Source organism: Castor canadensis, chromosome 4 (assembly GCF_047511655.1).
Source record: "Castor canadensis chromosome 4, mCasCan1.hap1v2, whole genome shotgun sequence".
NCBI classification, from domain to species: Eukaryota; Metazoa; Chordata; class Mammalia; order Rodentia; family Castoridae; genus Castor; species Castor canadensis.
Genome location: NC_133389.1, coordinates 157,125,803 through 157,150,184, shown reverse-complemented (window position 1 = coordinate 157,150,184; position 24,382 = coordinate 157,125,803). Strand labels below are relative to the sequence as shown.

General features: G+C 38.0%; 1 protein-coding gene across 3 annotated transcripts in view; it reads right to left on the bottom strand.

The window, feature by feature from the left end:
* Positions 1–584: 584 nt before the first annotated feature.
* Ccnyl1 (cyclin Y like 1) overlaps positions 585–24,382 on the bottom strand; it is a 36,891-nt gene continuing 13,093 nt past the window's right edge. The window contains exons 4-10 of one of the 3 annotated variants that reach the window (XM_074071576.1): positions 17,064–17,164; positions 14,306–14,341; positions 12,189–12,240; positions 10,898–11,017; positions 7,118–7,188; positions 3,614–3,776; positions 585–2,663 (exon numbers count right to left, since the gene is read on the bottom strand). In XM_074071576.1, the coding sequence (XP_073927677.1) occupies positions 2,547–2,663; positions 3,614–3,776; positions 7,118–7,188; positions 10,898–11,017; positions 12,189–12,240; positions 14,306–14,341; positions 17,064–17,164 (660 nt within the window). In that variant the 3' untranslated portion in view covers positions 585–2,546. Of the gene's footprint in view, positions 2,664–3,613; positions 3,777–7,117; positions 7,285–10,897; positions 11,018–12,188; positions 12,241–14,305; positions 14,342–17,063; positions 17,165–24,382 lie in introns of all 3 variants that reach the window. The other 2 variants (XM_020173400.2, XM_074071577.1) reach the window with 2 other exon arrangements.

The following is a 24,382-nucleotide window of genomic DNA, read 5'->3' as shown; positions in this document are numbered from 1 at the left end:
TTTGTTAGGTACCCAGAAAGTACAAATGGATACTTTAGCAATACTATTAGGATTCAGTAGGAACTGCTGAAGCTGGGTGGCTAGGCTCTTAAACCTTAGCGATTTGGTGTATTTCTAATTGAAATGTGAACTTGAGAACAGCATGTTAAAGTCAAATTGTATGACTTGCTTTAAGCGACCCCAAGTTTAGTTCTTATACTTCTATTTAACTGTTTAGAAACCTCAAATACCTCATGTTCTAACTCTACCCTATTCTGTCATTCCTTTCTCTTTGGTACATTTTACCTAATAGTATCTTCTAATGTGCTTTTCCCTCTCAGGAACAATAGTGAACTATTTAACGATGCCATCTAATACACCATGCCACTAAGGACTATGACCAGTGAGTTTTGGTGTAATAAATTATCTTCGGGTGGAAAAGAGCCTAAGAAAGGAAATCATTACTACACCTTACCTAGAGGCATGGATCAAAGTAGCAGTTTTAATGCTCAGTTTGAAAATATTTGAAACATACTAGGACATTGAAGTTCTGAAGAGATGAATTGCTTTGTGAACAGAGAGAAATGTTACACACACACTAGCCATATTTTAATTAAAATAGAGTTTATTAGCTTTTCTTTTAATATAAACATGAGAAAGAAAAACCACGTTAAGTTGTAGCATTCTTTTCAAAATAAAACTGCAATCGATACTTGAATTTCCAAGCTCTGAACTCCATTAACAATGTTGTTTTTTGAGGTGGTAGATTGTAGTTATTTCATACATCATTACTGATCACGTATGTCTCTGTCCTTTAAAAATGATGGAACCTGCAGCACTCAATATCCTGTGAAGCACTGCTGTATTAAGAGAAAGTATTCCTGGCCCAGAAAGGTTTCACTTACAGGCAAGATTCCTCAGATGACATTTGACAAGATAAATAGGTTTCATATGGTTGAGAACATTAAGGTTTTGGGTTTTTTTAACATTTCAAATTTAAGTGGCACTGTTTTTAATCTCCTAAACTTATTTACTCCCTGATCTTTAGAGCCTGACACGTATGTTCCCTCTTAAATACAAGTACATGAAATGGGACACCTACAGCCAGGTTAACACGTAGAGTAGATTGAAAAAAACACTTTCATTTCACCTGCTGCTATTGGGGTCCAATTCTTTTTCATTTATCATATGTGAGTTAACACTTTTTATAATCTTCCTTTACAAATCTAGAGAAAGGAAATTTAGGTGATCACAGCAGATAGAGCCCAGTCCTATGAAGACCTATCTAAAAAGGGTTCTTCCACACAGATACAAGGTATCCCAAAAAACAATGCAATTTTAAGTTTTGATACCTGTAGAAGTACAAATGCTACAAACTTACTAAACATCACTTGAGAGTTAAATTACACTTCTTTTAATTTTGCATATTTGGAATATTAAGCTTTTAACTTTTTTAATTTCAGTCAATGTTTGCCATCTTCAAGAGGGACTGAAATTAAAAATTAAAGTTAAAAGCTTAATATTCAAAATTTACAAAATTAAAGTTTTCAAATGATGTTTTGTAAAAATGTGTAGCTTTTTTACTTCTGCAACGCCCGGAGAGCCCAAGCATAGCAAAGCTTAAAACTGCACTACAGCTTTCAGGACACCTTGCACTTTGCTATCTGCTACTTATCACTGGGCCACTATGTTGGGTGGCATTATGAAAATATCTTTTAATACAGTTATTTAACAAATAAGAGGAAAATTATCAGGAAATGAAAAGCACCATTAATAGTTCACAACTAATGCAGCATGGGCCCAATACAAGTGGTAACTGATACTTTCTCTTCATGACTGAAAACATGCCAAAAGGCTGGTTTAAGTCTTGCTTGCAAAGAATATGAATGGCAAATGTTGTCCAGCAGCTTTCTGGTTTAAACTGATTACCAATAATGACTAGCAGCTTTGATAGTACAGTGGGAAGAATCTTCAATACCAAACAGTGCTACAATCTGCTCCTAAGTGGTTTCATGAGTGTTAAGAGTCCCATGTTTTGGGCTGGGGCCAATGGTTGGGCATCCACCTAGCACATGCTAGGCCCAGGTTTAAGTCCTAGCCCAAGTGGAAAATGGAATGGACAAAAAAAAAAAGTCCTATGTTTAAATGGTAATACTGCATCAATTCTAAAGGTATTTGCAGCAGTATTTGGAGGGAAGGGGAAGGGAAGAAAACATTGAAGTTGTATGGTTAGTGTCTTTAACTCTCAAATTTTAAATTATTAGTCAAAAAAACCTCACATAGTTCACAGCTTTTTGCCTACACAGTAAGCAATAACTGCGTGTGGGTTCGGAGCTTTTGCTTTGGAGTGGTTTTTGTAACTGTTTACATTAAAAAGGACAGAAAGTGTGTTGTTGATTTCACAAGGTCCCATTCTTTCCTATGGAGTGCAATTGTCATTGTCCACAAGTCTCTGAATTCAAGGTCTTCTCTTTCGGTGAAAATATTGACTTTGCCGGTTTCTAAGCAGGAGGGTGGGGTTTCTCCAGGCTTTGCAGAGGAGCCCATGAAGTTACCACCCCGAGCCCCTAAGAGAGTATGGCATTAGAGCGCTGAATACCAATGAAACTGTCAGCGCTGAAAGATCTTCTCATAGCAGCTCTACACAAGTCTTTGTATTTGTCTTCACACAATCTTGAAATGGCCTAGGAAAGTCAATCAAATAGAACACAGGGAGAATTTTAAGAAGAATTCTAACTTTAAAGACAAAAACAAAACAAAAAGCTCCACTGATCTTAAGCCATGCTTTAGATTACTTCACAGTTGCCAGGACTTTGGCTATCTGAGGTCTGTACTGCCAGGTTCCAGGGATGCTACTTCCTGCCAATTTGCTAAAGTAACATCCTTTAAACTTAGATTACTGGGAAAGAGGAACTTTATTAAGTTATTTAAAATTAAGTTCCCAAAGAGGTCAAAGATGTGACAGGCTCAATAGCAAGTGCCTGTGCAACTGTGCAAGCACAATGAACAGACACCTGTGCAAAGCAATCGGTGTCTATTCACCTATTCAAATTCTACCCAATCTTCATGAGATTATTATATACACTAAGGAAATTTCAGTGAGGTAGGCATGTACTGCACTGGAGAACAGGAAGGGTCTAATGACTGAAGCATCAGAAAGTACTATACTTCACTTGCACATTAATTACAGTAGAAAAAAAATTATTGTAAAGTACACCAAGATGTCACAGAAAATGCCATTTCAATGAGTCCATTTTAGTTGTGAATATTACTCTGCCCCATGTAAGTTACCACTTCCATCAAGAAACCTACATACTTCCTTCATCCAGTATTTGTAACACACACACTGAGTAAAAAGCAGTTGAGTATGTGAATAATGTAGATATAATTAGGGATACAATTGTAAGAAATTATCCGTGTACGGTTATGTGGAAAGGTAGCAGCTCAAAAGGAAAACTTAAGAACAGGTTAAATTTGATAGACTCAGGAATTATGATGCCAAATGATTAATAAGATCTTCCATGTGTTAACTGAAAAGCTTTCCATTTTCTTCATCACTACGCAATATGGTTTAGTTGCAGATGTGGTGTCAGTGGCTCACAGAAAACCACACATAGTGAATGCAGAGCCTTACCTCTAGGTTCTGTGCTCTTTCTTTGCTGAGAGGAGAAAATAGAAAATTCAGGTTGTTGTCATCTGCTAAGGAGCGAAGGTCAAAGTAGTATTTGGCATAAACACTGGCAGGAACATTAATATTAAACTGGAGTAGCTCCAAGAAATGCCTTTCCATCTCATTCCTGGGGGAGGAGGAACACAACAAAACCAACACAGGACAATTTTAGTCAACTGGGCTATCTTCAAAAATATCATTCTGAGCTTCTAGGATGGCTCTCAACTCTGTTTTGAAACAAATAAAGGCTACCCAGCTGGATTAATACACTAATGCTCAAACAAGGTACAGCTATTTGTGGTCCTTTCTGCATCCCAGCACTCTGAGTTGGGCTGAGGGGAAAAGGTTACGGCCCTCTCATGCACTCATGCTGCTGACTCGGGGGCTCATTCTTCAGAGTTCCATTAGTGCAGCTGTACGATTCATACTCCACGCTCACTCACAAGGCCCCACTATAGTGAGCAGATGAAAGGAATGATGTATGCTGTTTATTAGCTCTGAAGAACTTGCAGACATTTTCACCGGGCTGATAACAGGAAGGGGCTTATTGAAGTAGAGAAGCGCCAACAAAAGGAGTGGGCACATCACCACGGCAACAAATGGATCCATCGAGAGCCATGCTATTATCTCTGAGGGGGAAAAACTCTTGAGGCAACAAGGATTCATCTCAAATAAATAAATAAATAAGCCACATCGGATGGGAAAGGAAATCCCTTCCCCCTGCCCCAGCACATGAGGCTATGTCAAAGGCCATAATGCAAGTTTCTGCTCACCTTAATACTACACTAAGGTGAGAAACCGTCACTTATGGCAGTCAAAATGCACACTTTAAACTGTGGAAGACAAAGATCAAAGACAAATATCTTGGCTAGACTAAATCCACTTTAGGATATGACCTCTGGTAGAGCACCGAACTTATAAACTCTGACTCTGTGATGAGAATGAACTCCCAAGATGCTCAGCATCTGCCGCCGCTGGCCAGAACAGCATGTACACATACACGCAGAGGCAAGTTTAACAGTGGGGAGGGGAAGGCTGGGAGCAGTCCTCTGCTACATAACCGTACAGCTACCCTGCAGAAGGTTTAAGTCAATAAATATAAAATTAGAGCAAATCTGAGCACTTTCACAAGAATCTCAGTAGAAATTATGTAAAAAAATTAATATTTAAACAGACACGAGAATGGCTTATTTTACAACATGTATAAATATTACAAGGTTTCTTGGTTTAAAAACAATGCTTGTGTTCTCCTGTCTGTAATAGGTAGAATATGAGCAGAGCTGTGGTTTTCTCATTTACTGAAATTAAAACCAACCAGCCTACTTCCAAAAATTAATTTCCTGTTCATATGACAGTAGTCTATAGAAATGTAAATCAGATAATGTTTTGATAATCATCTAATCAAGACTTAATTTACTATGGGAATAAATGCCCTTCACTATTCCCTTTATATTTTCTCCACTAATACATTTTAACTGTGTAGAAATACAGTACTTCATGGGATTAACATGTCTATTAATAGAGGTTTAATCACTGAAGAAAAGCATTATGCCTACAGAATATGCATCTTCTGGGTTTTTTTTTTTTTTAATGGCTGAATAGCATACCATTTATAGGCACAGCAAATTTTCTGAACAGCAGCTGCTATTCCTTTGAAGGGAAATATAGTTTAACAAGACCCAAAGATAGTGGAAAGTTTTAGGAAAAAATCTGATAGCCACTGATTTTTGACTTTTTCAATTTAGACTCAAAGTAAGACCATTACAAATAGCCAACAGCAGGGGGATGAGACAAATGTGTATTAAATACTTTCTTGTAATGCTTTCCAATTTCCAAACAAAAGCAGCTTGCTTCTAGGAACATGGCTCCTGGTGTTTCTCTGTTCATACACAGAAAGCGTGGTGAGAAATGGGGCTGCAGCTAGCCCCACCACTACTGCCCCTGGGGCTCACATTTGTGGAAAATGACACATTTCCCTGCATCTTCTCTCATCTTATAACTAGAACAAGCACCTCAGACAGCTTAGTTGCAGGTTTTGAGAAAATTTCAACTGACATCCTGCCACGTCTACTGCTCATAATTACAAATTTTACTTTCTTCATAGGACTAGTTTATAGTCACTTTAACTTCCAAAAGTCCTTCCATTTGTTTCAAATTCTGTTGTCACATCCTTTGCTAAAATGGCTACCAGCAATATCACCACAACCACTCAGTTTACACAATTATCAAATTAAAGTGGTCATTTTCACCAAAAGGTACTTCAATAATCCCTGGGTCCCTTCCTGGCCACAGGTGTCCTCACTTTGGTTATAGTTTGTTAATTCAGAGTGACAGTTTTATCTACAGAAATAAATTGGCAAAGAAAACAAACACAAGCCCTCCTTATGATCTGGATCTCCCTATGATGCTCATACAATCAAGAGGTTTCTTCCTAAATGCCTCCCACAAAGACATTTTCATTGTCAAGTGGGCACTTTGAAAGTCTGCTGGAAATACCTCCCCTTGCTCATCCTACCCACCAACTTCAGGGCCCTGCCCTTCACAGCAGGCAGGGTGGCCAAACTGGCCTTGTTATGATGGTGGCCACTTGTGCTCCCTGTACTCTCATAGTTACCTCAAGGCCCACAAAGTGATGCTGTGGTTGGGTAGCTGAGAAGCAAGTGCTCCAGCAATGCTTCTCAGACTGCCTGAGAGGAATCCTGGAGCTTCCTAACCCATCAGACCAACTTCTAAACACAGACAACTGTCCAAATGGGGCAGGGGAAGGAGGCAGGAGCACAAGTCTGAAATCATTACTTTTGGTTTTTGAAATAGAAGTTCAGATAAAAAGGGAAGAAAGACCAGCAAAAGCAAGTATGTAATATGTGACTCAGGTTGAAAGTAAAACCTCTCAAATGTCTAGGAGCCCTAAGACCTTAACCGTGACACTTGTTTCAAAGGCCAGACATTCCCCTTAAGAAGGGCTTTGAATGGATAGACTGCCTTTTTTTTTTTTTTGGTGGTACTGGGGCTTGAACTCAGGGCCTTCACCTTAAACTATTCCACTAGCCTGATTTTTGTGAAGGGTTTTTTGAGATAGGGTCTCACGAACTATTTGCATATGCTGGCTTCGAACCACGATTCTTCTGATCTCTGCCTCCTAAGTAGCTAGGATTATAGGCGTAAGCCACCGGCACCCAGCTTAGACTGCCTATAAAGAGATTATAACTTGTTGTTCTGGTGGTAAGACCACCAGAAAACCACCTTTCAATTTACCAAAAAATTATTGTGATAGTGATACATTAAGACCTACCAATTAATGATGGGAAATATGAATTGTTACACAGCTGGACAGAAAGTAGTTTTATGTCTATTTCCATTATCTGCATAATGTAACCTTTAAAAATATTTCTTAAAATGTAAACTTTATGGGAGCAAATGAGTTACTGGAAAATGGTTAGAAAATTCACCCAAACCTTACAAACTCACATGTCCTCAACTGTAATGTCCTTGAGGATCTGGCAGTAGTCCACATTCCATACAGCCTGATCGTCCCAAACCTTGGAGGCAAGAAGAATGGCTCCCAAAACAATTCTTTTCCAGTTAGTGGGACAAATGTCGATCTCAGCATAAGTTAAAAGCCTTTCTAAGTAAACCTGCAAAAGTAGAGCACTGGTCTTTGATTTTAGTTCACTTCAAGTGCCATGTTAAAACTATTTATGAATGACAGATTTCTTCTGTGACCAGAAGAAAGTGCCTTTTATTTTTAAGTTCTATAGAGACTTTGCTCAGTCAAAGCAAGAGACCAGATCACAGGTCTGACACCTGTGATCAGAGGTCAGACACCTCTGCTGCCTAATCTGCTCATGCAAATTTCCAGCCCAATTTTGGTCACAGGAGTGAACATCTCAGCAAAGGGCATCCTGAAGAGCAGAAACCACCTTCACACTCTTAAATGGCAGCACACATAAGTCCAGTGCAGATTAAAATTGTTCAATAAACCTGAGTGCCTCCCGCATGTAACGTACCACACCTAGCTGGTGACTTCACAGTGATTTTGCAGGTATGCCATGTTTCAATGTGTAAAACCCAAGGCACAGTGAGTTCACTTTAATCTTTTCATTTTCATACTAACCAACCCTGTGTGGCACTACTTGAAAGAACTGGTAGACAAGAGAGCCTCCCAGTGGCTGCCAAGCAGAGCAGCACAACAGCAACAGTGCCTTATAAAGGATATAAAAGGATATCCTTCTCATAGTCCTTATTTTTCACATCTCCACTATCACTTCAATGAGAGTTCATTTTCTCTAGCCTATAATCTACAACCAAGCCAATTCTGCTGACTTTAAGGGGCAGCAGAGCTGCCTGTTCTCTGTATCCCTGGACTCTGAAACCAGCCGGTCTCATGAATGCTATTACATATATCAAACACCTCTTCTACAAAAAATTGGGTGATATTTACAGTTGAGTAAAAATTATAGAGGAAGTTGTAATTTATTGTTACTTCAAAGGGTGCTCTGCAGAAGAGCGTAAGTACTCCCCTCAGTATCCATCAGAGATTGGTTCTAGGACCAAATCTAATTGGAAACCAAAATTTGCAGGAGCTCATGTTTCTTGTACAAAATGGCATAGATTTGCATGTAACTTATGTATATTATTCCATACACTTTAAATAATCTCTAGATTACTGACAATGCCAAATACAACATTAAGTGCTATGCAAACAGTGTTATGCTATGTCATTTAGAGAAGGACAAGAAAGACACCTTATCCCCCGGCCCCCAATATTTTCGAACCATAGTTGGTAAAAATCACAGAGGTCAAAGATATGGAAGGTAAACATTCTGTACACACTATTTGAACTCTATATTGAGGCAAAAAGAACAAAGTCCACTTTTAAGAGTTTATTTACTGTTTGAAGTTATTAAGACTGACAGTTCAGATGTGACAATGTTTAAACTCAACTGTTTTAAAAAACAAAGTGGCTTCTGAACATGTTTTTAGGGAGATTCTCCTTCCATTTCCCAAACTTGGCACATTCTCAGGTATCTGAAGAATGAACCTCCCCCCACGGGATACAACTCTCTTATAGAAATAATTAAAGAACAATGAAACATTGGCAATCCCTCATTTCCCCTTATTGATAAGCTTGTTATGTAAGGACACTCATATCACTTGTCCTTCTGTGTCAGTAGAGAGTACTTTTTCACACTAAAGCCAACTCTTAGTGCAGCTAAAGCCATCCCACTTCTGCAGAACACTGTCCCCACGATAAATTCTTTTGAAGTCTCTCAGATTTTCCCCAGAGTGTTTACACTGTTCCCATCCCATTCTCCACCATCCCCAGAATGCCTCCTCTCCTTGCTCACTGTCATGCCAGCTCCTCACCTCCCACTTTTTGTTTGTCCCCTGTTGCTTTACTAAAAACTCTTGATGAGGCCATTGGTACCTTCACACTTCACTAACAAGCTCTTCATTCCAACTCTCCACTCCCCAAGTCTAATATTTAAGGCACTCACTGCCACTTGCCTAGTTGCTGGGGCCAAAACCCAACATCTCAGTTACCCGACTCCAATCTGTTAGCAACGCCTGTCCCCAAATACTTTCACTGGTAATCTGATGGCTATTCTGAGCCACCATTTGTCACTGCTCCCCTGCATCACTGGCCCTCTTCTCTGCTTCTCCTCTGACCCCTGACAACTACAGTCTACTCTCCCTAAAGCAGTTAGGAAAATCTTTAGTCCCTGCTCAAGAGGTACCAAACGTTAACTCATCATCCTGGCACTTAACTTCTTCCCATGACCTGAGAGCTGTGAGGTTCTGAGAGATTACTGGTATAACCTCATCTTCCTTGTTCTTTCCCTCATTACTACTCCTGCCACATGCACCTGCTTTTCCTTCAATACAGGAAGCACATTCCTTCATCACAGTCTTGGCACTTGTCCTTCTGCCTGTAACACCTATGTTTTTGGCTTCCTGGCTTCAGTCAGGTCACTATCCAAATGTCACCTTCTCTGGGAAGGTTCTTCCCAATCATTCTCTCCAAAATAGAAAGCCCTCTAATTACTCTTTAACCCTTTACCCTGCTCTATCTTCTTGGCATTTGGCACTACCTGAACTATTCTCTCCTGGTTCTCTATACTCTAGCCACTCCTCTGGAGACTTGGCCCATAAATGCTAATGGTAGATCTGTGAGGACTTTCTCTCCACTTTTCATTGTACATGTTTTCTCTGCATTTGAACTGCTACTGTTAATTCCTTACTTCTGATCAGATTCATGTTCCAGTCCTGTTCTCCTTAAATGACCAAACATTGCCACCCTGCTCTCACAGGAACATCAACTTACTTTGTCTACAATGAGCTCTCCTCTTCTAACTCAGCTCTCCTTACACATGAAGTGCCCATTATGGGGGTTCCTTTCAAGCATACAGGTAAAGCCCTCTCTCTAAATTCTAAAGAAGTACTGAGTAGGTACTCTTTCCCTTAAGGCCATGCAATTGACTTTCCACTGTGCATTTGCTGGAGGAAGGAGCAAATTTCAACCACTTTATTGTTCAAAATGATAGTCTTACCATAGGGATTCTGTATGGTTAACAAAAAGGTAAAGACACAACTGCAGGTTAGCAGGTTAACAAAGCCTTTCTGAGAACTATTGGTACCACAATCTTGGGCATCGACATACACAAGAGGTCAGGAGGGATGGATAAACACCCTCATCCAAGGAACTGAGAACTGAAGACAGTAATTCTCCAGCAATTTTTTTTTCTTTTTTTTGGTGGTACTGCAGTTTGAACTCAGGGCTTCACGCTTGCTTTTGGGCTTCATTCTCCTTTTGGGTCACACCTCCAGCAAGGACAGTAATTCTCAATCATAACACACATCAGAGTTCCCTGGGGAAGATAGCCTGGAACTTGGCTTAGATCTGCACTGAACTAGTCTCTGTAGACTGCACCCCACCCCAACCTCATCAGCATACCCTATGAGTGCATATATGCTACATATGCATGTTTGTACTGAGATGTGGTGGGGAGAAATTGCTCCTACTGCCTTTAATAGCAATTGTTTTGTGATTAAAAAAAAAGTAATGGCAACATTTTAAACCGTAATGATTATTGAACCTAAATATGTTATTTACTTTCCTTTGAAAGACTTCTCTTAAACTTCTGATGATAATTTCAGGAACTTGCCTTCTGATGACAACTTTGGGGACCTACCATGCCTATACAAGACCATTTTCTAAAGATGTTTGATAAATAAGGAATATCTTACCAAAGTTACTATTGCACATTCAGCTGTTAGTTGTGCAGCACTAAAAAGAGTACGAACAAATCTGTAAATAAATTTGTGCTCAGGGTCATGCTTAAAGTATTCCTCTGGAACCTTCTCTCGCTGAAAGAAAAAAAAATACAATGTAAGTATCCATTGAAGAAAACATTTTCAGTATTTTTTTTCTGTACTTGTTTCTTTTTGCAGTATTCTTACCATAGCAGTCTTCACATTGTGCCCACATGTCCATGTAACCATAGCAATGGGTATTTCTCAATGGTCACACTGTGCATAGCGGCATTTCAGTCAATGGTGGACCACACTCACAACAGCAGTCCTAGAGATATTACCTACTGGCACTGCAGCTGTCTTACTTTGTGTAAGTGCACTCTGCAATGTTTGCAGGATGACAAAATCACCTAATAACACACCTCTCAGAATGTATCCTCTTGGTAAGCAACACATTCCTCTACCATAATTATTCAATACCCATCACCATTTATAAAGAAAAACAGACACTTTCCACTTTCCCTCCAGAGAATTCTATCCAATTCTACTTTTAGGCTGAGAAGTCCTACTGATCATGCCATCCTGTTTAGTTTCCTATAGCAACAGGCTCTAAGGCTGCACAGTCCAACAGAAGCTACATGTGGCTACTGAACACTAGAAAGTATCTTCATATGTGCTGAGGAAATGACTTTTTAAATTTTAATGACTTTTTATTTTTGTTTTATGAGTCAGGGTCTTGTTAAGCTGCCCAGGCTTAAACTCACCATCTTCCTGCCTCAGCCTTCTGAGTGCTGGGATCACAGGTATGCAACCCACATGTGGTCATGCCATTTTAACTGATTTTTAATTCTTGGACTGGAGGCGTGGCTCAAGTGGTAAAACGCCTGCTTAGCAAGTGCCAGGCCCTGAGTTTAAACCCCAGTACTACCAAAAAAAAAATTTTTAAATTCTCTTCATAAAGACTTTATATGTTTGTTGGAAGTTATTTAATTTACAAATATTTGCATTGTTTGATGTTACTAAAATTATCTTTTGAAAAGCTATTTTCTGTTATTAGGACAGTACCTTTACTCACCTTAGCTCACTAATTAAAGAAAGCTGCAAGTCAGTTCTTACTCTATTATATCCCTGATAGAACACCGTTTTCTAAGATAATTAGATACAACGTGAGTTGGGAAAGATGATTTTAATTTCAAGATGGAGTGATTTTTTTCTAATGATCTCAAAGCAAACCAGTATGAAATAAACTCAAAGAAAAATATAACTTCAAAAAAGCCACACTTACTGTGAGTGGATGTGATCTCTCATCAAAAATATCCAGGGATCTGTTTGCATCTCTGTAAAATAAAAATGTACATTACCCTCTGGGGTACAGAGGGAGTCAAGAGGAAAAGCCTAACCTTGAAAAAAAGCAAGCAGTTGTATAAATTTTCCTAGATTCTGCCCTAAAACCTCTTTTTATTTAACACATCCAGTACTGTGAGACCCTTTCTACAACGGTCAGACCCTCTTAAACAGGCTGTGATAATAAACCAAATATATTTTCACTCCTCATACAAAGCAATAGTGGTGGACAAGCAAGAATTTAAAACTGTCATGAATGTGAATGAGATCCAGATGTCTCATATTTTTCCTCTCTCTAGTCTCTGTATTACATTTGTATCATGTATTTGTTTCTTCTAGTTTGAGTTAAAGACTTCAGTGGCCTTCTTATTTTAAAAAGAGACCAGTCTTTTCATTGAAAAGTTTATTAAACTAATAGACCATGTTCATTCCAGTGATTCTTTGAGATCTGCAGCTCTCTGGAGTTCACCCAGGCAAGCCCTTGTTCAGGAAGCCCAGGAGGCCAAAGCTGTTCTTATAAAACTATTGAGATATTATCGCTTTTTTGCCACTGTGCATTTGTAATGATTGCAAAAAAGAAAAAGTGAGTAAGACTGCTGATTTTTCAGCATCAATCAAGGTTGTGTCACCAAATTATAGCAGTAGTCATTTTATCCTTCACTGCCATTTTTAGTAACAACAAAAAAGCTCAATTCACTTAAGCATATCCTTGCTGAAGCAGTAAAAAGTAATGTTAGTAAATCTTGACTTTACTTTTTAATATTCTGAGGAAACAGACGTTCACATACAGCATCAATTCTGCACACTGAAGTATGGTTGTGATAAGGAAAAGCACTTGTGATTTAGCTATGACCTGAACAAGTTGCTTATAATAGAACATCATTTTTATTTGAAAGTACAAATATTCTCAAAAATGAATGAAGTGGTGACTAGAGGTGTGGCTCAGGTAGTAAGAACGCCTGCTTTGCAAGTGTGAATCTCTGAGTTCAAACTCCAGCCCCACCGAAAAGAAAAATGAGTGAGGTGGACCACCTGTCACTTCAAGGAAAAATAAGTATTTGTTGCCATGATAAAAGCCAGCTGTCAGGCTTTTAAAAGATCAATTTTTGGAAAGCTTATACATTCTGCTCTATACTTGATAGCTTCTTAATACTTTTAGACTTTTTTGGTAAGACTGGTGGTGATATAACAATGAGCTTTTTTATATTAAAAAAAAGCCTGTGAACCAGTATTTTCTAAATGATCAATGTATATAAAATCCTGTACTGGTAAAAGATCTATTCACTGTGCAAGACAGATTAGCATTAATGTATCAAGTTCACTGAGATGATGTAAAATTCCACTGTAATTAATTTAAGACATTAACCCTTGTGGGGTTTCAGGATAATATTGTTAAAGAACATACAGAATTATCTGAAAGTTTTTAAGATGCACCCTTTTCTATGTGTCTAAATGAGGAGGTGTTGTCTTACTGCTTTTTCAAAACAAATTACAACTGAAGACAGAGAATCTAGCTGTCTATTAAGCCAAACATTAAAGAGAGCCACAAAAGTGCAAAGAACATACTTTTCACTAAACTTTCTTGATGGAGAAAAAGTTATTTAGGAAAAAATATATTATGTTAACAAAGTGGTTCTTAATCAGGGACCATTTTGGTTGTCACAATGGGGGCGGGGAGGGGGGAAGGTGTTACTGGCATGTGGTAGGCAGAGAACAACAATTAAACACTCTACAATGCACAGAACAGCCCCACAACAAAGAATTATCTAGCTCAGAATACCAAAGTATCAAGGTTACGGGAACTTGTATTAACATACTATATATACACATGTATTCTGAATTCTTAATTTTACTTTCTAAAACAGTGAATATCAAATCAATATAATCCTCAGAAACAAATACTCTTTAGGATGTTCAGTAACTTTAAAAGTGTTCAAAAGAGTCCTAAGAACAACCAAAAATTTCCAGTGATTCAATAGCTTATGGTGTCTATAGTTACGTCCTTATACTATACTTGGTACCATGCAATGTAATCAGACAGGTTTTTAAAGAGCTCACCTGTTCTTTATGTGGTAGTATATTGCTAAGGTCACACTGTGGAAGGAAAAAAAAAAAATTGTAGCAACTGATTTTATATTTTGGGATTGAAAACATTTTTAAAAAGGGAGGAGGGTGACCTTCCTAGAATCCCTCAAGTCCTCCCCTTCATCATAGTACCATAACGGACACTTTTCCTCTTGTTTTAGTACTTTGGCTTTTAGCAAAAATAGCAAAACTGAAATGCCAGGCAACGTACTGTTAGAAGACATGTTTTTGTTGGTTATTTTAAGTTATTACATATGTCCCATCATTTGCCCTACCCATAGTCATTCATCTTATGCAAGTTAGGTTTACTTGGACGCATGCTTCAATTTAAGCCACACAGTTTGTTTTTTTAAGTTGTTAGGCCCTACATTTCAGTTGACTTAGTTCATTCTCCATTTATCCACCATTTTTATTATTTTCCTAAATAATTAAAGTGTTGTATACCAAATAAAGCATTTAAAATCACTTCTTCATGATTAGTAGAAAATTTATTAGTAAGTGTAAGTGCCCACAAAACTCATGATCGGTCTAGCTATCCTGAAGTAAGCAGTGCAAACAATGCAGCACTACAATACATAAGATAGTAACAGCAGGCATTTCCAAGTTAGTATAAATGAATATTAATTTATACATACAACCCCAGTCATTATGTTACTATATTCCTAAGCTACCGGCAAATGTCGTGTATTAGGGAAGAAAGGGATCTCTTTGGTAAGTTTTATGTTTCCATTTGCCCTCACTGTCTAAAAAGAAGCTAAAAATAATTGAGGGAAGGCAAATCTGAATTTTAAAGGTGTATAGTGTTTAAATTTTTTTCATTAAAACGTTTGTAACATTGGCAAAAATGGATACTTCTACAGTGCTTCAATTTTATCTCCAGACTGAATTTTTAAAATCTCAGAATTTTATGTCATATGCTGAAAAGGACGACCTGAAGCCTTACGTGACAGTTTACCTTAACAACCCAAGCAACCAAGGCTTAAAACTGACATGGCCAAAATCCCACTGAATTGTCAGAAGCAGTGCTTCTGTACTTAAACAGTGCTTCGCAAACTGCTGCACATTGGACTCACCTGAGGAGCTTTAAAACCAGCCTGACTGCCCAGAGACACTCTGATTATTGGGCCTGGGGTATGACCATCAGATTGTTTTTAGAGTTCCACAGGAGATTCTAAAATGCAGCAAAATTTGGGAATGACAATAGCTAAGATCAAAATCAGCCAGAATGTGGGTTGGCAGAGTGGCTCAAGCGGTAGAATGCCTGCCTAGCAAGCACAAGACCCTGAGTTCAAACTCTAAACCCACCAAAAAAAAAGGCTCCCCAGAATGTTTTTATCTATATAATTCCACCTTTTGTGAGTGCCTATGAATGGAGGGGAAGGTAAAGGTGGGAAAACACGTGTGTTTGCAGATATGTATTTTGAAAAAAGTTGCATAAAGTGATTCTGTCTAATGAGGCTTATCCATCTCATTGACAGCAATGCACTACTACTACCCAATAAACATTTTTCAAAATCTTTCCTAAAAGCCATTAATTTTCTTAGTAAACCTTTACTTCACTCATAGTAAATGTACTGATTATTTTTAAAACTTAATGAAAGAAAACTAAAACTTACTGTACTTCCAAAAGCAGACTTCTAAAAATTAGAGTAAGTGGGGGTGGGGAGTGTGTGTGAAACCCACCTGTGTGAGGCAAGGTTACTCTTAAAAATGATGTAATGAATTATATACTGAAGCATCAGAAGCTTGTGAATTAAAAAAAAAAAAACAACAAAACTGAGTATTCTAGCCAAAGTAGAGTGATTTTTACTCATGAATTTAGGGCCTTAGCTGAATACAAACACTCAAGAGGTGCCAATCTCAGGACGTGAGCCAGAGTCAGAGATCAGTTTTTGCTACAAAATTTGATCAGCTATTGTTAAGTGTGGGAGGAATGATTATGAGTAGGAACTTGCAGTGTTTAATTAAGTAGAACTTACTAATAATTTAATTAGCTTTTATTAAAAGCGTGTATATTAGAGACAAATTTAAGTTTATAAGCTGATTACATTTTAGACTGAAAAGTAAAATTAGGGATAAGGGGAGTAACATTGCAAAGTAGTTAGTTTTCAGAAAACCAACTCATAACTAAAGCAGCATTAATAATGTTCCCTGAACAACCGCGATGTCGAGAGGAATCTCCACATCCTGGGCTTTACTGTTTGTAAAATGACTGATTGTCATTTTAGTAAATCTGGAAGTGTTATCTTAGGGTGTGTTGAAAGTACATCTTTAATTATGACCTCCAAGGTTGCTCAAGTATAAATGGGGAAAATTCAAATGCAGACACACTACGGTGTCAGTAAAGGACAAATTATTCCTTCTTCCAAGAGGCGTTCTCAAAGTAGTAAACATTGTTTTAGGCCTATTACTCAGAACAATTCAACAAAAAGTACCTCTTCTTCTCATGATGTTCAATAGTGTCTTAACAATGTAATGTATCAAATAAAGAGGTACTCTTCCTATAATTCCTTATTTGCTAACTGGCTGTCCTTTCTACCATGCAGTCTGAGATTAACATGGAAACTGAAAATTCACATTTAGATCCTTAAAATCAATATATAGTGGACCCCAATTTCTTAAACTAAGCACTGAAAAGGAAATCAAATGGCTGAAATTACCAGGAATGACTGGGATGCTTTTAGCAGAAGGGGGTCTGTCACTCAGCCCTCAGCAACCTAGTTGTACTCACCATTTTATTGTGGTTCTAAGATTAGGCTGGCTGACTGTGCTGTCATCTAGAAATATTGTTGAGCATGAGCTATACTTTTTAGTAAGCTGCCCTGGAGATACCTGAAGGGGAAGGGAAATAGAAGAAAATGTCACAGTAAGTTAAACCTATAAAATGTGGTACTTTTCCTTGGTTAAAATGTCAAATGGTAAAGCATTAAGATTTTTCTTACACACGATGAACTGCTTTTGAGTGCAGTATCATGTGTGGCTCTACAGGAAACCCATTGGAGGCTCTTAACTTTCAAAGATAATGTTTGAGGAATGGGTAATAAAATCCTATCCTTGGTATGGTCTCTACAATTAAACCTGGCAATAACTATTAGGAATTTCCTTTATAATTATTGTAGGAAGTTTAAAATTAAGGTTCAGTGTTTTTCTCTAAAGCAATAAAAAGCAGTTGAAATTTTCTATTTCTTCTACTCAGTAACTATAATAAAATGTAATGCCTTAAATAATGTCAGAACAAGAGCATGTTATTGGTGTAAAAGAAAGCGTAATGCTAAATTTAGTAATTCTAGATGTCTTAGTGTGAAGAAACAATGCTCAATCACTAACAATCCAGGGGCCACAGGACTTTCTGGGCCTTATCCCTTATGAAGAGGGTTAAATTACTGACAGAAGATTCTCTTACATCCCAAAACAGAAGACAGAAACTACTTTGGGAATATAACTTACATTTCATGTTTAAGTAGACTGCCATTATATTACTGAAATGAAAAACCTCGGTCATTCATTTCAGATTTTACTAATTTTATTCTCGAAGTTATTTGACACACCTCATGACACCTTTCTGCTTCACTCATGCTGCTCTCACCTAGAATGCCTTTTTCTTTCTCTTTGTCCCAAAAGCCTGATCCCATCGACCTTCCGGCATACCTTTGCCAGCAGCCACATCACAAAACTTTTTGCTTTTTGTGCACTCATCCTCCAATTCACCACATGTTAAAGGATTTCAAGTGCTGGCATGATGTCCCCTTCTGAAGAAACTAAGCTTCTCCAAGGCTGGCAGGTGGGAGTGGTGGTGGGAGTGTTTGAACCTCTTAATATTCCTACCTCCAGCTCTGAGCAGAGTTTGGAACAAATTAGGGAGTTCAACAAGTATTTGTCAAACTATTATTTAATGGCTCAATTACAGGGCTGGGGATGTAGCTCAGTACTAGAGCACTTGCCCAGCAGGCACAGGCCTGGTTCATCTCCAGTAATGGGGGCTGGGGTGGGGTGAGGTGGGGTGTGAGGGAGAACAACCACAATTTGGAAGATAAATCTTTCTACAGGTACAAATTAGTGAAAAATTATCTACACTGAAACTGGAGAGATGACAATGAACTTTTTGAACTCTCTAAACAAACTATCTTTTAAACACTTTAGAAGTATCCATTTATTTTCAAAGAGTGCAGTAATTAAGCAATATCACATACTGAAACTGCCTAGAGTATGTTAAGACAATCTGGTCCTTAAAAGTTAGGCCAATAAGCAAATTTCATCACTGAATAGTTACAGAGTAACAACAGCATTCTTTAAAACCACAGGATAACAATTTTAATGTTATTAAAACTAATTCAGATAAGCCTTCCTTCCTCCTATTAATATACCAGTTTTCGTCATGTCATCACTCTGACTCATCAGTATTGTCCACAAATTCATGAAAAACAGGCAGGCAGAAGACCCAGTTGAAAGTACAGAGCATTTAAAACTTGCTGGTGGCCCGCAGAGATATCCATATAGCATATGAAGCTGTTTTGCTTGTGTCAGATGTTTTCACAGCAAAGCTACTTATTCCTTAAAAGTCCCAGACATTATCATTTGAAAAGTGTAACTATTTGGAGGACTAAAAATTCTCTTTCAAGCTAGAAATATTTCACCTATATCTCTGATGTTTCTTAAGCTATTCAGTAAATGAGTACACTCTTTACAGAACCATGTCAATGTGTATAACTTTATAAGTCAAATACAAATACAACATGAAGAGTGAAAATTGATTCACTGAAACCCTTTTGTTTTAAATAGAGGAAGGTATCTTTTAAGGTCTCTATTACTGGTTGAGGATTAAAATCCAAATTGGTAGGGACCATTAAGTGCTTTGGGTTTGGGAAATTTTAGAATATTTATGTATAATGATACACGGGGGATTTGACCCAAGTCTAAGCACAAAATGCATTTATGTTTCGTATACACACAGCCTGAAGATAGTTTTACACAGTATTTTTGGTTTGCCTATGTTTTCACATGAGCTCAGGTGTGGAATTTTTCACTTTGTGGTGTTATATCTGCCTTTTAAAAAGTTTTAGATTTTGGAGCATTTTGGATTTCTAAATACACCATAACAAAAAAAAAAAAAAAAGCTGTATGGAAATAAAATATTAGAAATGAACAAAACAGTCAAAATGAATCAAAATATTGACTAGTTGACAGAGCTTTAGGTGACATTTTCTCCCATTTTCCTTATTACATTTTTTTTCTATCATGAATGTATACTGGCTTTTTGAAAATATCAGTGCTAAGTGCACAGCCTATGGGAGCTCATTTAGTGAATTAGTAACTCACTGGCTAGATCCAGTCAAAGGAGTGCTACATACTTCCCCATCAGTTCAGACTTGTGCTAAACTCCTACTAAAGATACAGGAATTATTCCATCCAGGGAGATATACATTTCTGCTACTCACTGCTCCTTGCCCCAGTTCAGCCCAATCCCAAATTTCAAGGTGACCAGAAAAGCTGAATACAAAATTCTCTGGTAACCAATGGGGCCCTGAGCACTCATTTCTACCTATTCAAACTTTTCAGTGTTGGGACTAGAGGACGGTTAAAATGAAGTTTCTGAACAAAGCCTAAAATATTGCTACAAGTAACTCTCTCCTCATCATGCTTGATAACTTAAGACCCTAGACACTATGGTTAAAACCTTACCATTGCTTATAATCTCAATATACTATACTGATAAATACAAAAATATAAAATGCAAACACCCCAAAAAAAAAAATCAAACAGCAAAAACACTACTGGAAGGTGTCACTGAAATAGAGACATTTATCTTCATTTATTCTGTCAGCACAAATGACAGAGTACAGAATTTTGCAATCTTTACAGGAAAGGAAAGGGGGTCCTTAGTAGACTTAAGGTAAAATGGTAAAGACCAAAAAAATAATCTTCCCTTCCTTCAACTCAAACCTTAACATCAAAGGTCAAGTACTTGTTGAAATCCCATCCTCACCCACTGGCTTTTCCCATTGTACCTAAAAAAAAAAAACAACAAACCAAAAAATTTTTTTGGCAGTACTGGATTTGAACTCAGGGCTCCACACTTGCTAAGCAGGTGCTCTATCACTTAAGCAACGCCCCTAGCCTTTTCTTGCTTTGGCTATTTTTTGCCAGTGGCAGCACAGATGGGGATCCTCCTACTTATGATTCCCGCATAAGTGGGATAACAGAAGTTCACCACTACACCTGGTTTATTTGTTGAGATGGGTGTCTAACTTTTTGCTGGAGCTGACCTCCAACTACAATCCCCTGTACTTCCACCTGCAGCTAGGATTAGATGTGAGCCACTGTGCTGAGCCCTGAAGTGCACATTTTTCTCTCTCCTTTTTTTCAAGACAAGTTTTGGGTGTGTTTTTGAAAAACCAGTGACTTTGAATTAACTTGCAATTTTCTTAACACTTCATGTACTCATGTCCCAGTCATGTTGCATAGTAATGGGACAATATGGCAGGATGCATGGTCTTAACAGAATTTATAAGACAGACCTTACGTAGTGGATGCTAATTATAGGTATAACTTTTAAGTAAAAGTTTAGATTAATATCCTATTAGTACTACTAAATTCATTGTACTGAATTTAAATTCATTGTACTGAATTTAAATTCAGGTTCTAAATTCATTTAAACATATACTGACTACAAATCTGTTTCCTTTTCGTCCTGAAATCTCCTGAGGATTGAAGGCATACAACAAAGGTTATACACAAGACCAGGAAACAGTATTGATAGATGACTTTTAATGTCTAAAAGACAAAAAGGAAATTAAGGAATGGTAACTGACATGGCAGAACAGTGGTGGCATTGCTCTAGTGTGTGTAAGAGTGGCTGGGACAGGAACAAGCAGCATCTCAGAGGGTGGAGTGAAACATGGAACAAAAGCTAACATCAGCTGGATAGCCAGTCATCGCCCACTTGCACTCCATATGGTAAGGAATCTAGATTCGAGATATTAAACCGACATTTTCTGGACTTAGATATAGCAGACTCAGAGATACCAGGGCTGAACCTTGAAAATAACAGGAAAAAATGTAAATGAAAAGTGGAACTCTGCCTCTTTCCCAACTTCTGGAAAGCAAGCTTGCTACAAAGCACACTTACAGTTACCAGGCAGAAAATGGGAGAGATCTTTCTCTTAAGAATCTGAAAAAATCCTATGTTCTCCCTCATATGTGGACATTAGATCAAGGGCAAACACAACAATGGGATTGGACTATGAGCACATGATAAAAGCGAGAGCACACAAGGAAGGGGTGAGGATAGGTAAGACACCTAAAAAACCAGACAGCTTTTGTTGCCCTCAATGCAGAGAAACTAAAGCAGATACCTTAAAGCAACTGAGGCCAATAGGAAAAGGGGAACAGGTACTAGAGAAAAGGCTAGATCAAAAAGAATTAACCTAGAAGGTAACACCCACGCACAGGAAATCAATGTGAGTCAATGCCCTGTATAGCTATCCTTATCTCAACCAGCAAAAACCCTTGTTCCTTCCTATTATTGCTTTTACTCTCTCTTCAACAAAATTAGAGATAAGGGCAACATAGTTTCTGCTGGATATTGAGGGGGTGGGGGGAGAGGGAGGGGGTGGAGTGGGTGGTAAGGGAGGGGGTGGGGGTGGGGGCAGGGGGAAGAAATGAACCAAGCCTTGTATGCACATATGAATAATAAAAGAAAAAAAAGAAAAAAAAAAAGAATTAACTTAGAAGGTAACACACATGCACAGGAAATCAATGCATGTCAACTCCCTGTATAGCTATCCTTATCTCAACTAGCAAAAACCCTTGGTTCTTCCTATTATTGCTTATACTCTCTCTTCAACAAAATTAGAGATAAGGGCAAAATAATTTCTGCCTGGAAGTGAGGGGGTGGGGGGTAGATGGAGGCGGTGGGGGTAGTTAAGGGAGAGGGTGGGGGTGGGGGAAGGGGGGAGAAATGACCCAAACATTGTATGTACATATGAATAAAATAAAATTTAAAAAAACAACATAAGTAGTTAAAGCAGTCATGACAAATTTAAATAAATTATGCCAAATCAAAAAAAAAAAAAAAAAAAAAGAATCTGAACTGTCCTGCTTATGGGGCACCCACAAAAATACACTGAGGTCCCAGGAATGAAAAACTGGCTTGGCCTGCCTCTAAGTCCTTCTAGTGAAACTTGTTAAATTAACAAGTCTTGCTAACACATGGTGCTGCCAGAGAGACCACCATGCACGTGGGAAAAGTCTCCAACAACAGAGCTCAAAACAGGAATTCATGGGAGTGCTAAAAATTCAGGAACAAATGAAAACTTAAAAAAAAATTTCAACAGAAAAGTCAAAGCATAAATTCAAAGAATATCTAAAAATTGGAAAAGACAAACTAGAAAATAGAAGGAGACAGAAATCAAACATCAGTGCAGAAATACTGGTCTAAGAGGCCAACATCTAACCAAGAATATAAGAAAAATTGGGAACTTCTCTAAAAGGTGTGGTTTGTAGAGTTTGCAGCCCTACATAAAGTGAACAGTTCCATAGCAAACCAGAATCCTTGAGATGGAGAAGGTATTAAAAAATTCTAGAGAAGGAATGGGGGGAAAATAAGTAAAATTGGTTATGCTGAATGTACCATACAATGGCAACAGAGTTAAGAGCAACACTGTAAATGAGAAGACAACAAAGAAACATCTTAAAGGACTGTGAACCTGTTTCAACTGAAATCTCCCAAAACACCCAGGAAGAGGTGTTTCAGCAAAACAATAGAGTATAAGACAGAGAGAAACAGAATCTAGGACATAGAGGAACCCACACAAGACAACAGTTATTATGTGAGATCCCCAATAACTTCAAGATATCCCAGGAAGACAGCAAGACAGCAGGCCTAAGGGAGAACCAGTCTGTGTTAGAAAAGGATGACAAAAGGCTGAGGAGGGCTGCCTGAAGTGCAAAAGTAGAACAGATGTGTTTTAGTGGACAGAAAATATTTTTGATATGCACGTGGTAAAAAAAAAAAAATAGCTGCCAGAAACAGGCAAGTGAAAATAGGAAATTACTTACACACACACACACACACACACACACACACACACAGAATGTAAAAGAAGAGAGACCAGCCAGGGGCTCCTTATTGCATTTGGCAGTATGAGCTAATGCTGGATATAAAAGTGAGATTTATCAGGGGAGTGAAGTGCTCAGATTTTAGGAATGTTTAAGAGAAAAAAATAAGGTGGGCTGGAGAAAGTGACTCAAGATGCACAGCAGCTATCTAAGGGTGCAAAACCCTTAAGTTCAAACCACAGGATCAGCAAAAAAAAAAAAAAAAAAAAAAAAAAGAAAAAGTTAAGGGTACACAAGGAGGTGGCATAGTCAAAGAGTACTATATGATTCAGCAGTTAACAATACTTGTGGTCATAATATAAATATCTGACTAAACAAAAAAATTTGATACGTATCAAGGAATTGGGGGTCAGGGGAATAAGGTCACAGTAGAATAAGGAAGCTAAACTTTCATCTACCATGTCAGGAAATCAACATGTACTACTAATTAACTTATTAATAGCTTGCTACTTTGATTAAAAAATAAGACAAGGCCTGGTACAGCAGCCCAAGCCTATAGTCCTAGCTACTCAGGAGGCAGACATGAAAATGGTCATGGTTCAAGGCCAGCCCAGACACAAAACCCTATCTTAACCGATGGCTGGACGTGGCAGTGCACACCTGTCATCCCTAGCTACACAGGGAAGCATAAATTGGAGGATCACAGCCAAGTCCAGTATAAAGCCAGACCTTATCTCAAAATTAAAGCAAAAGGAGCCGGTGGGTCAAGTGGTAGAGCACTTTTCTAGTAAGTGAGGCCTTGAGTTCAAACTCTAGTGCCAGCAAAAAAAGATGAAAATATTAAGGCAAAAAAATCTTCAATCAGGTCTTTATACTGTAATTATGTTATTGAAATTTAACTTAAACATCAGACTGCTTTAATAAAAATGAATGGTACTAAAGTACTAAGTCAAAAAATTTTCTAAGTAAATTTAATACTTGAGAATATAGAAG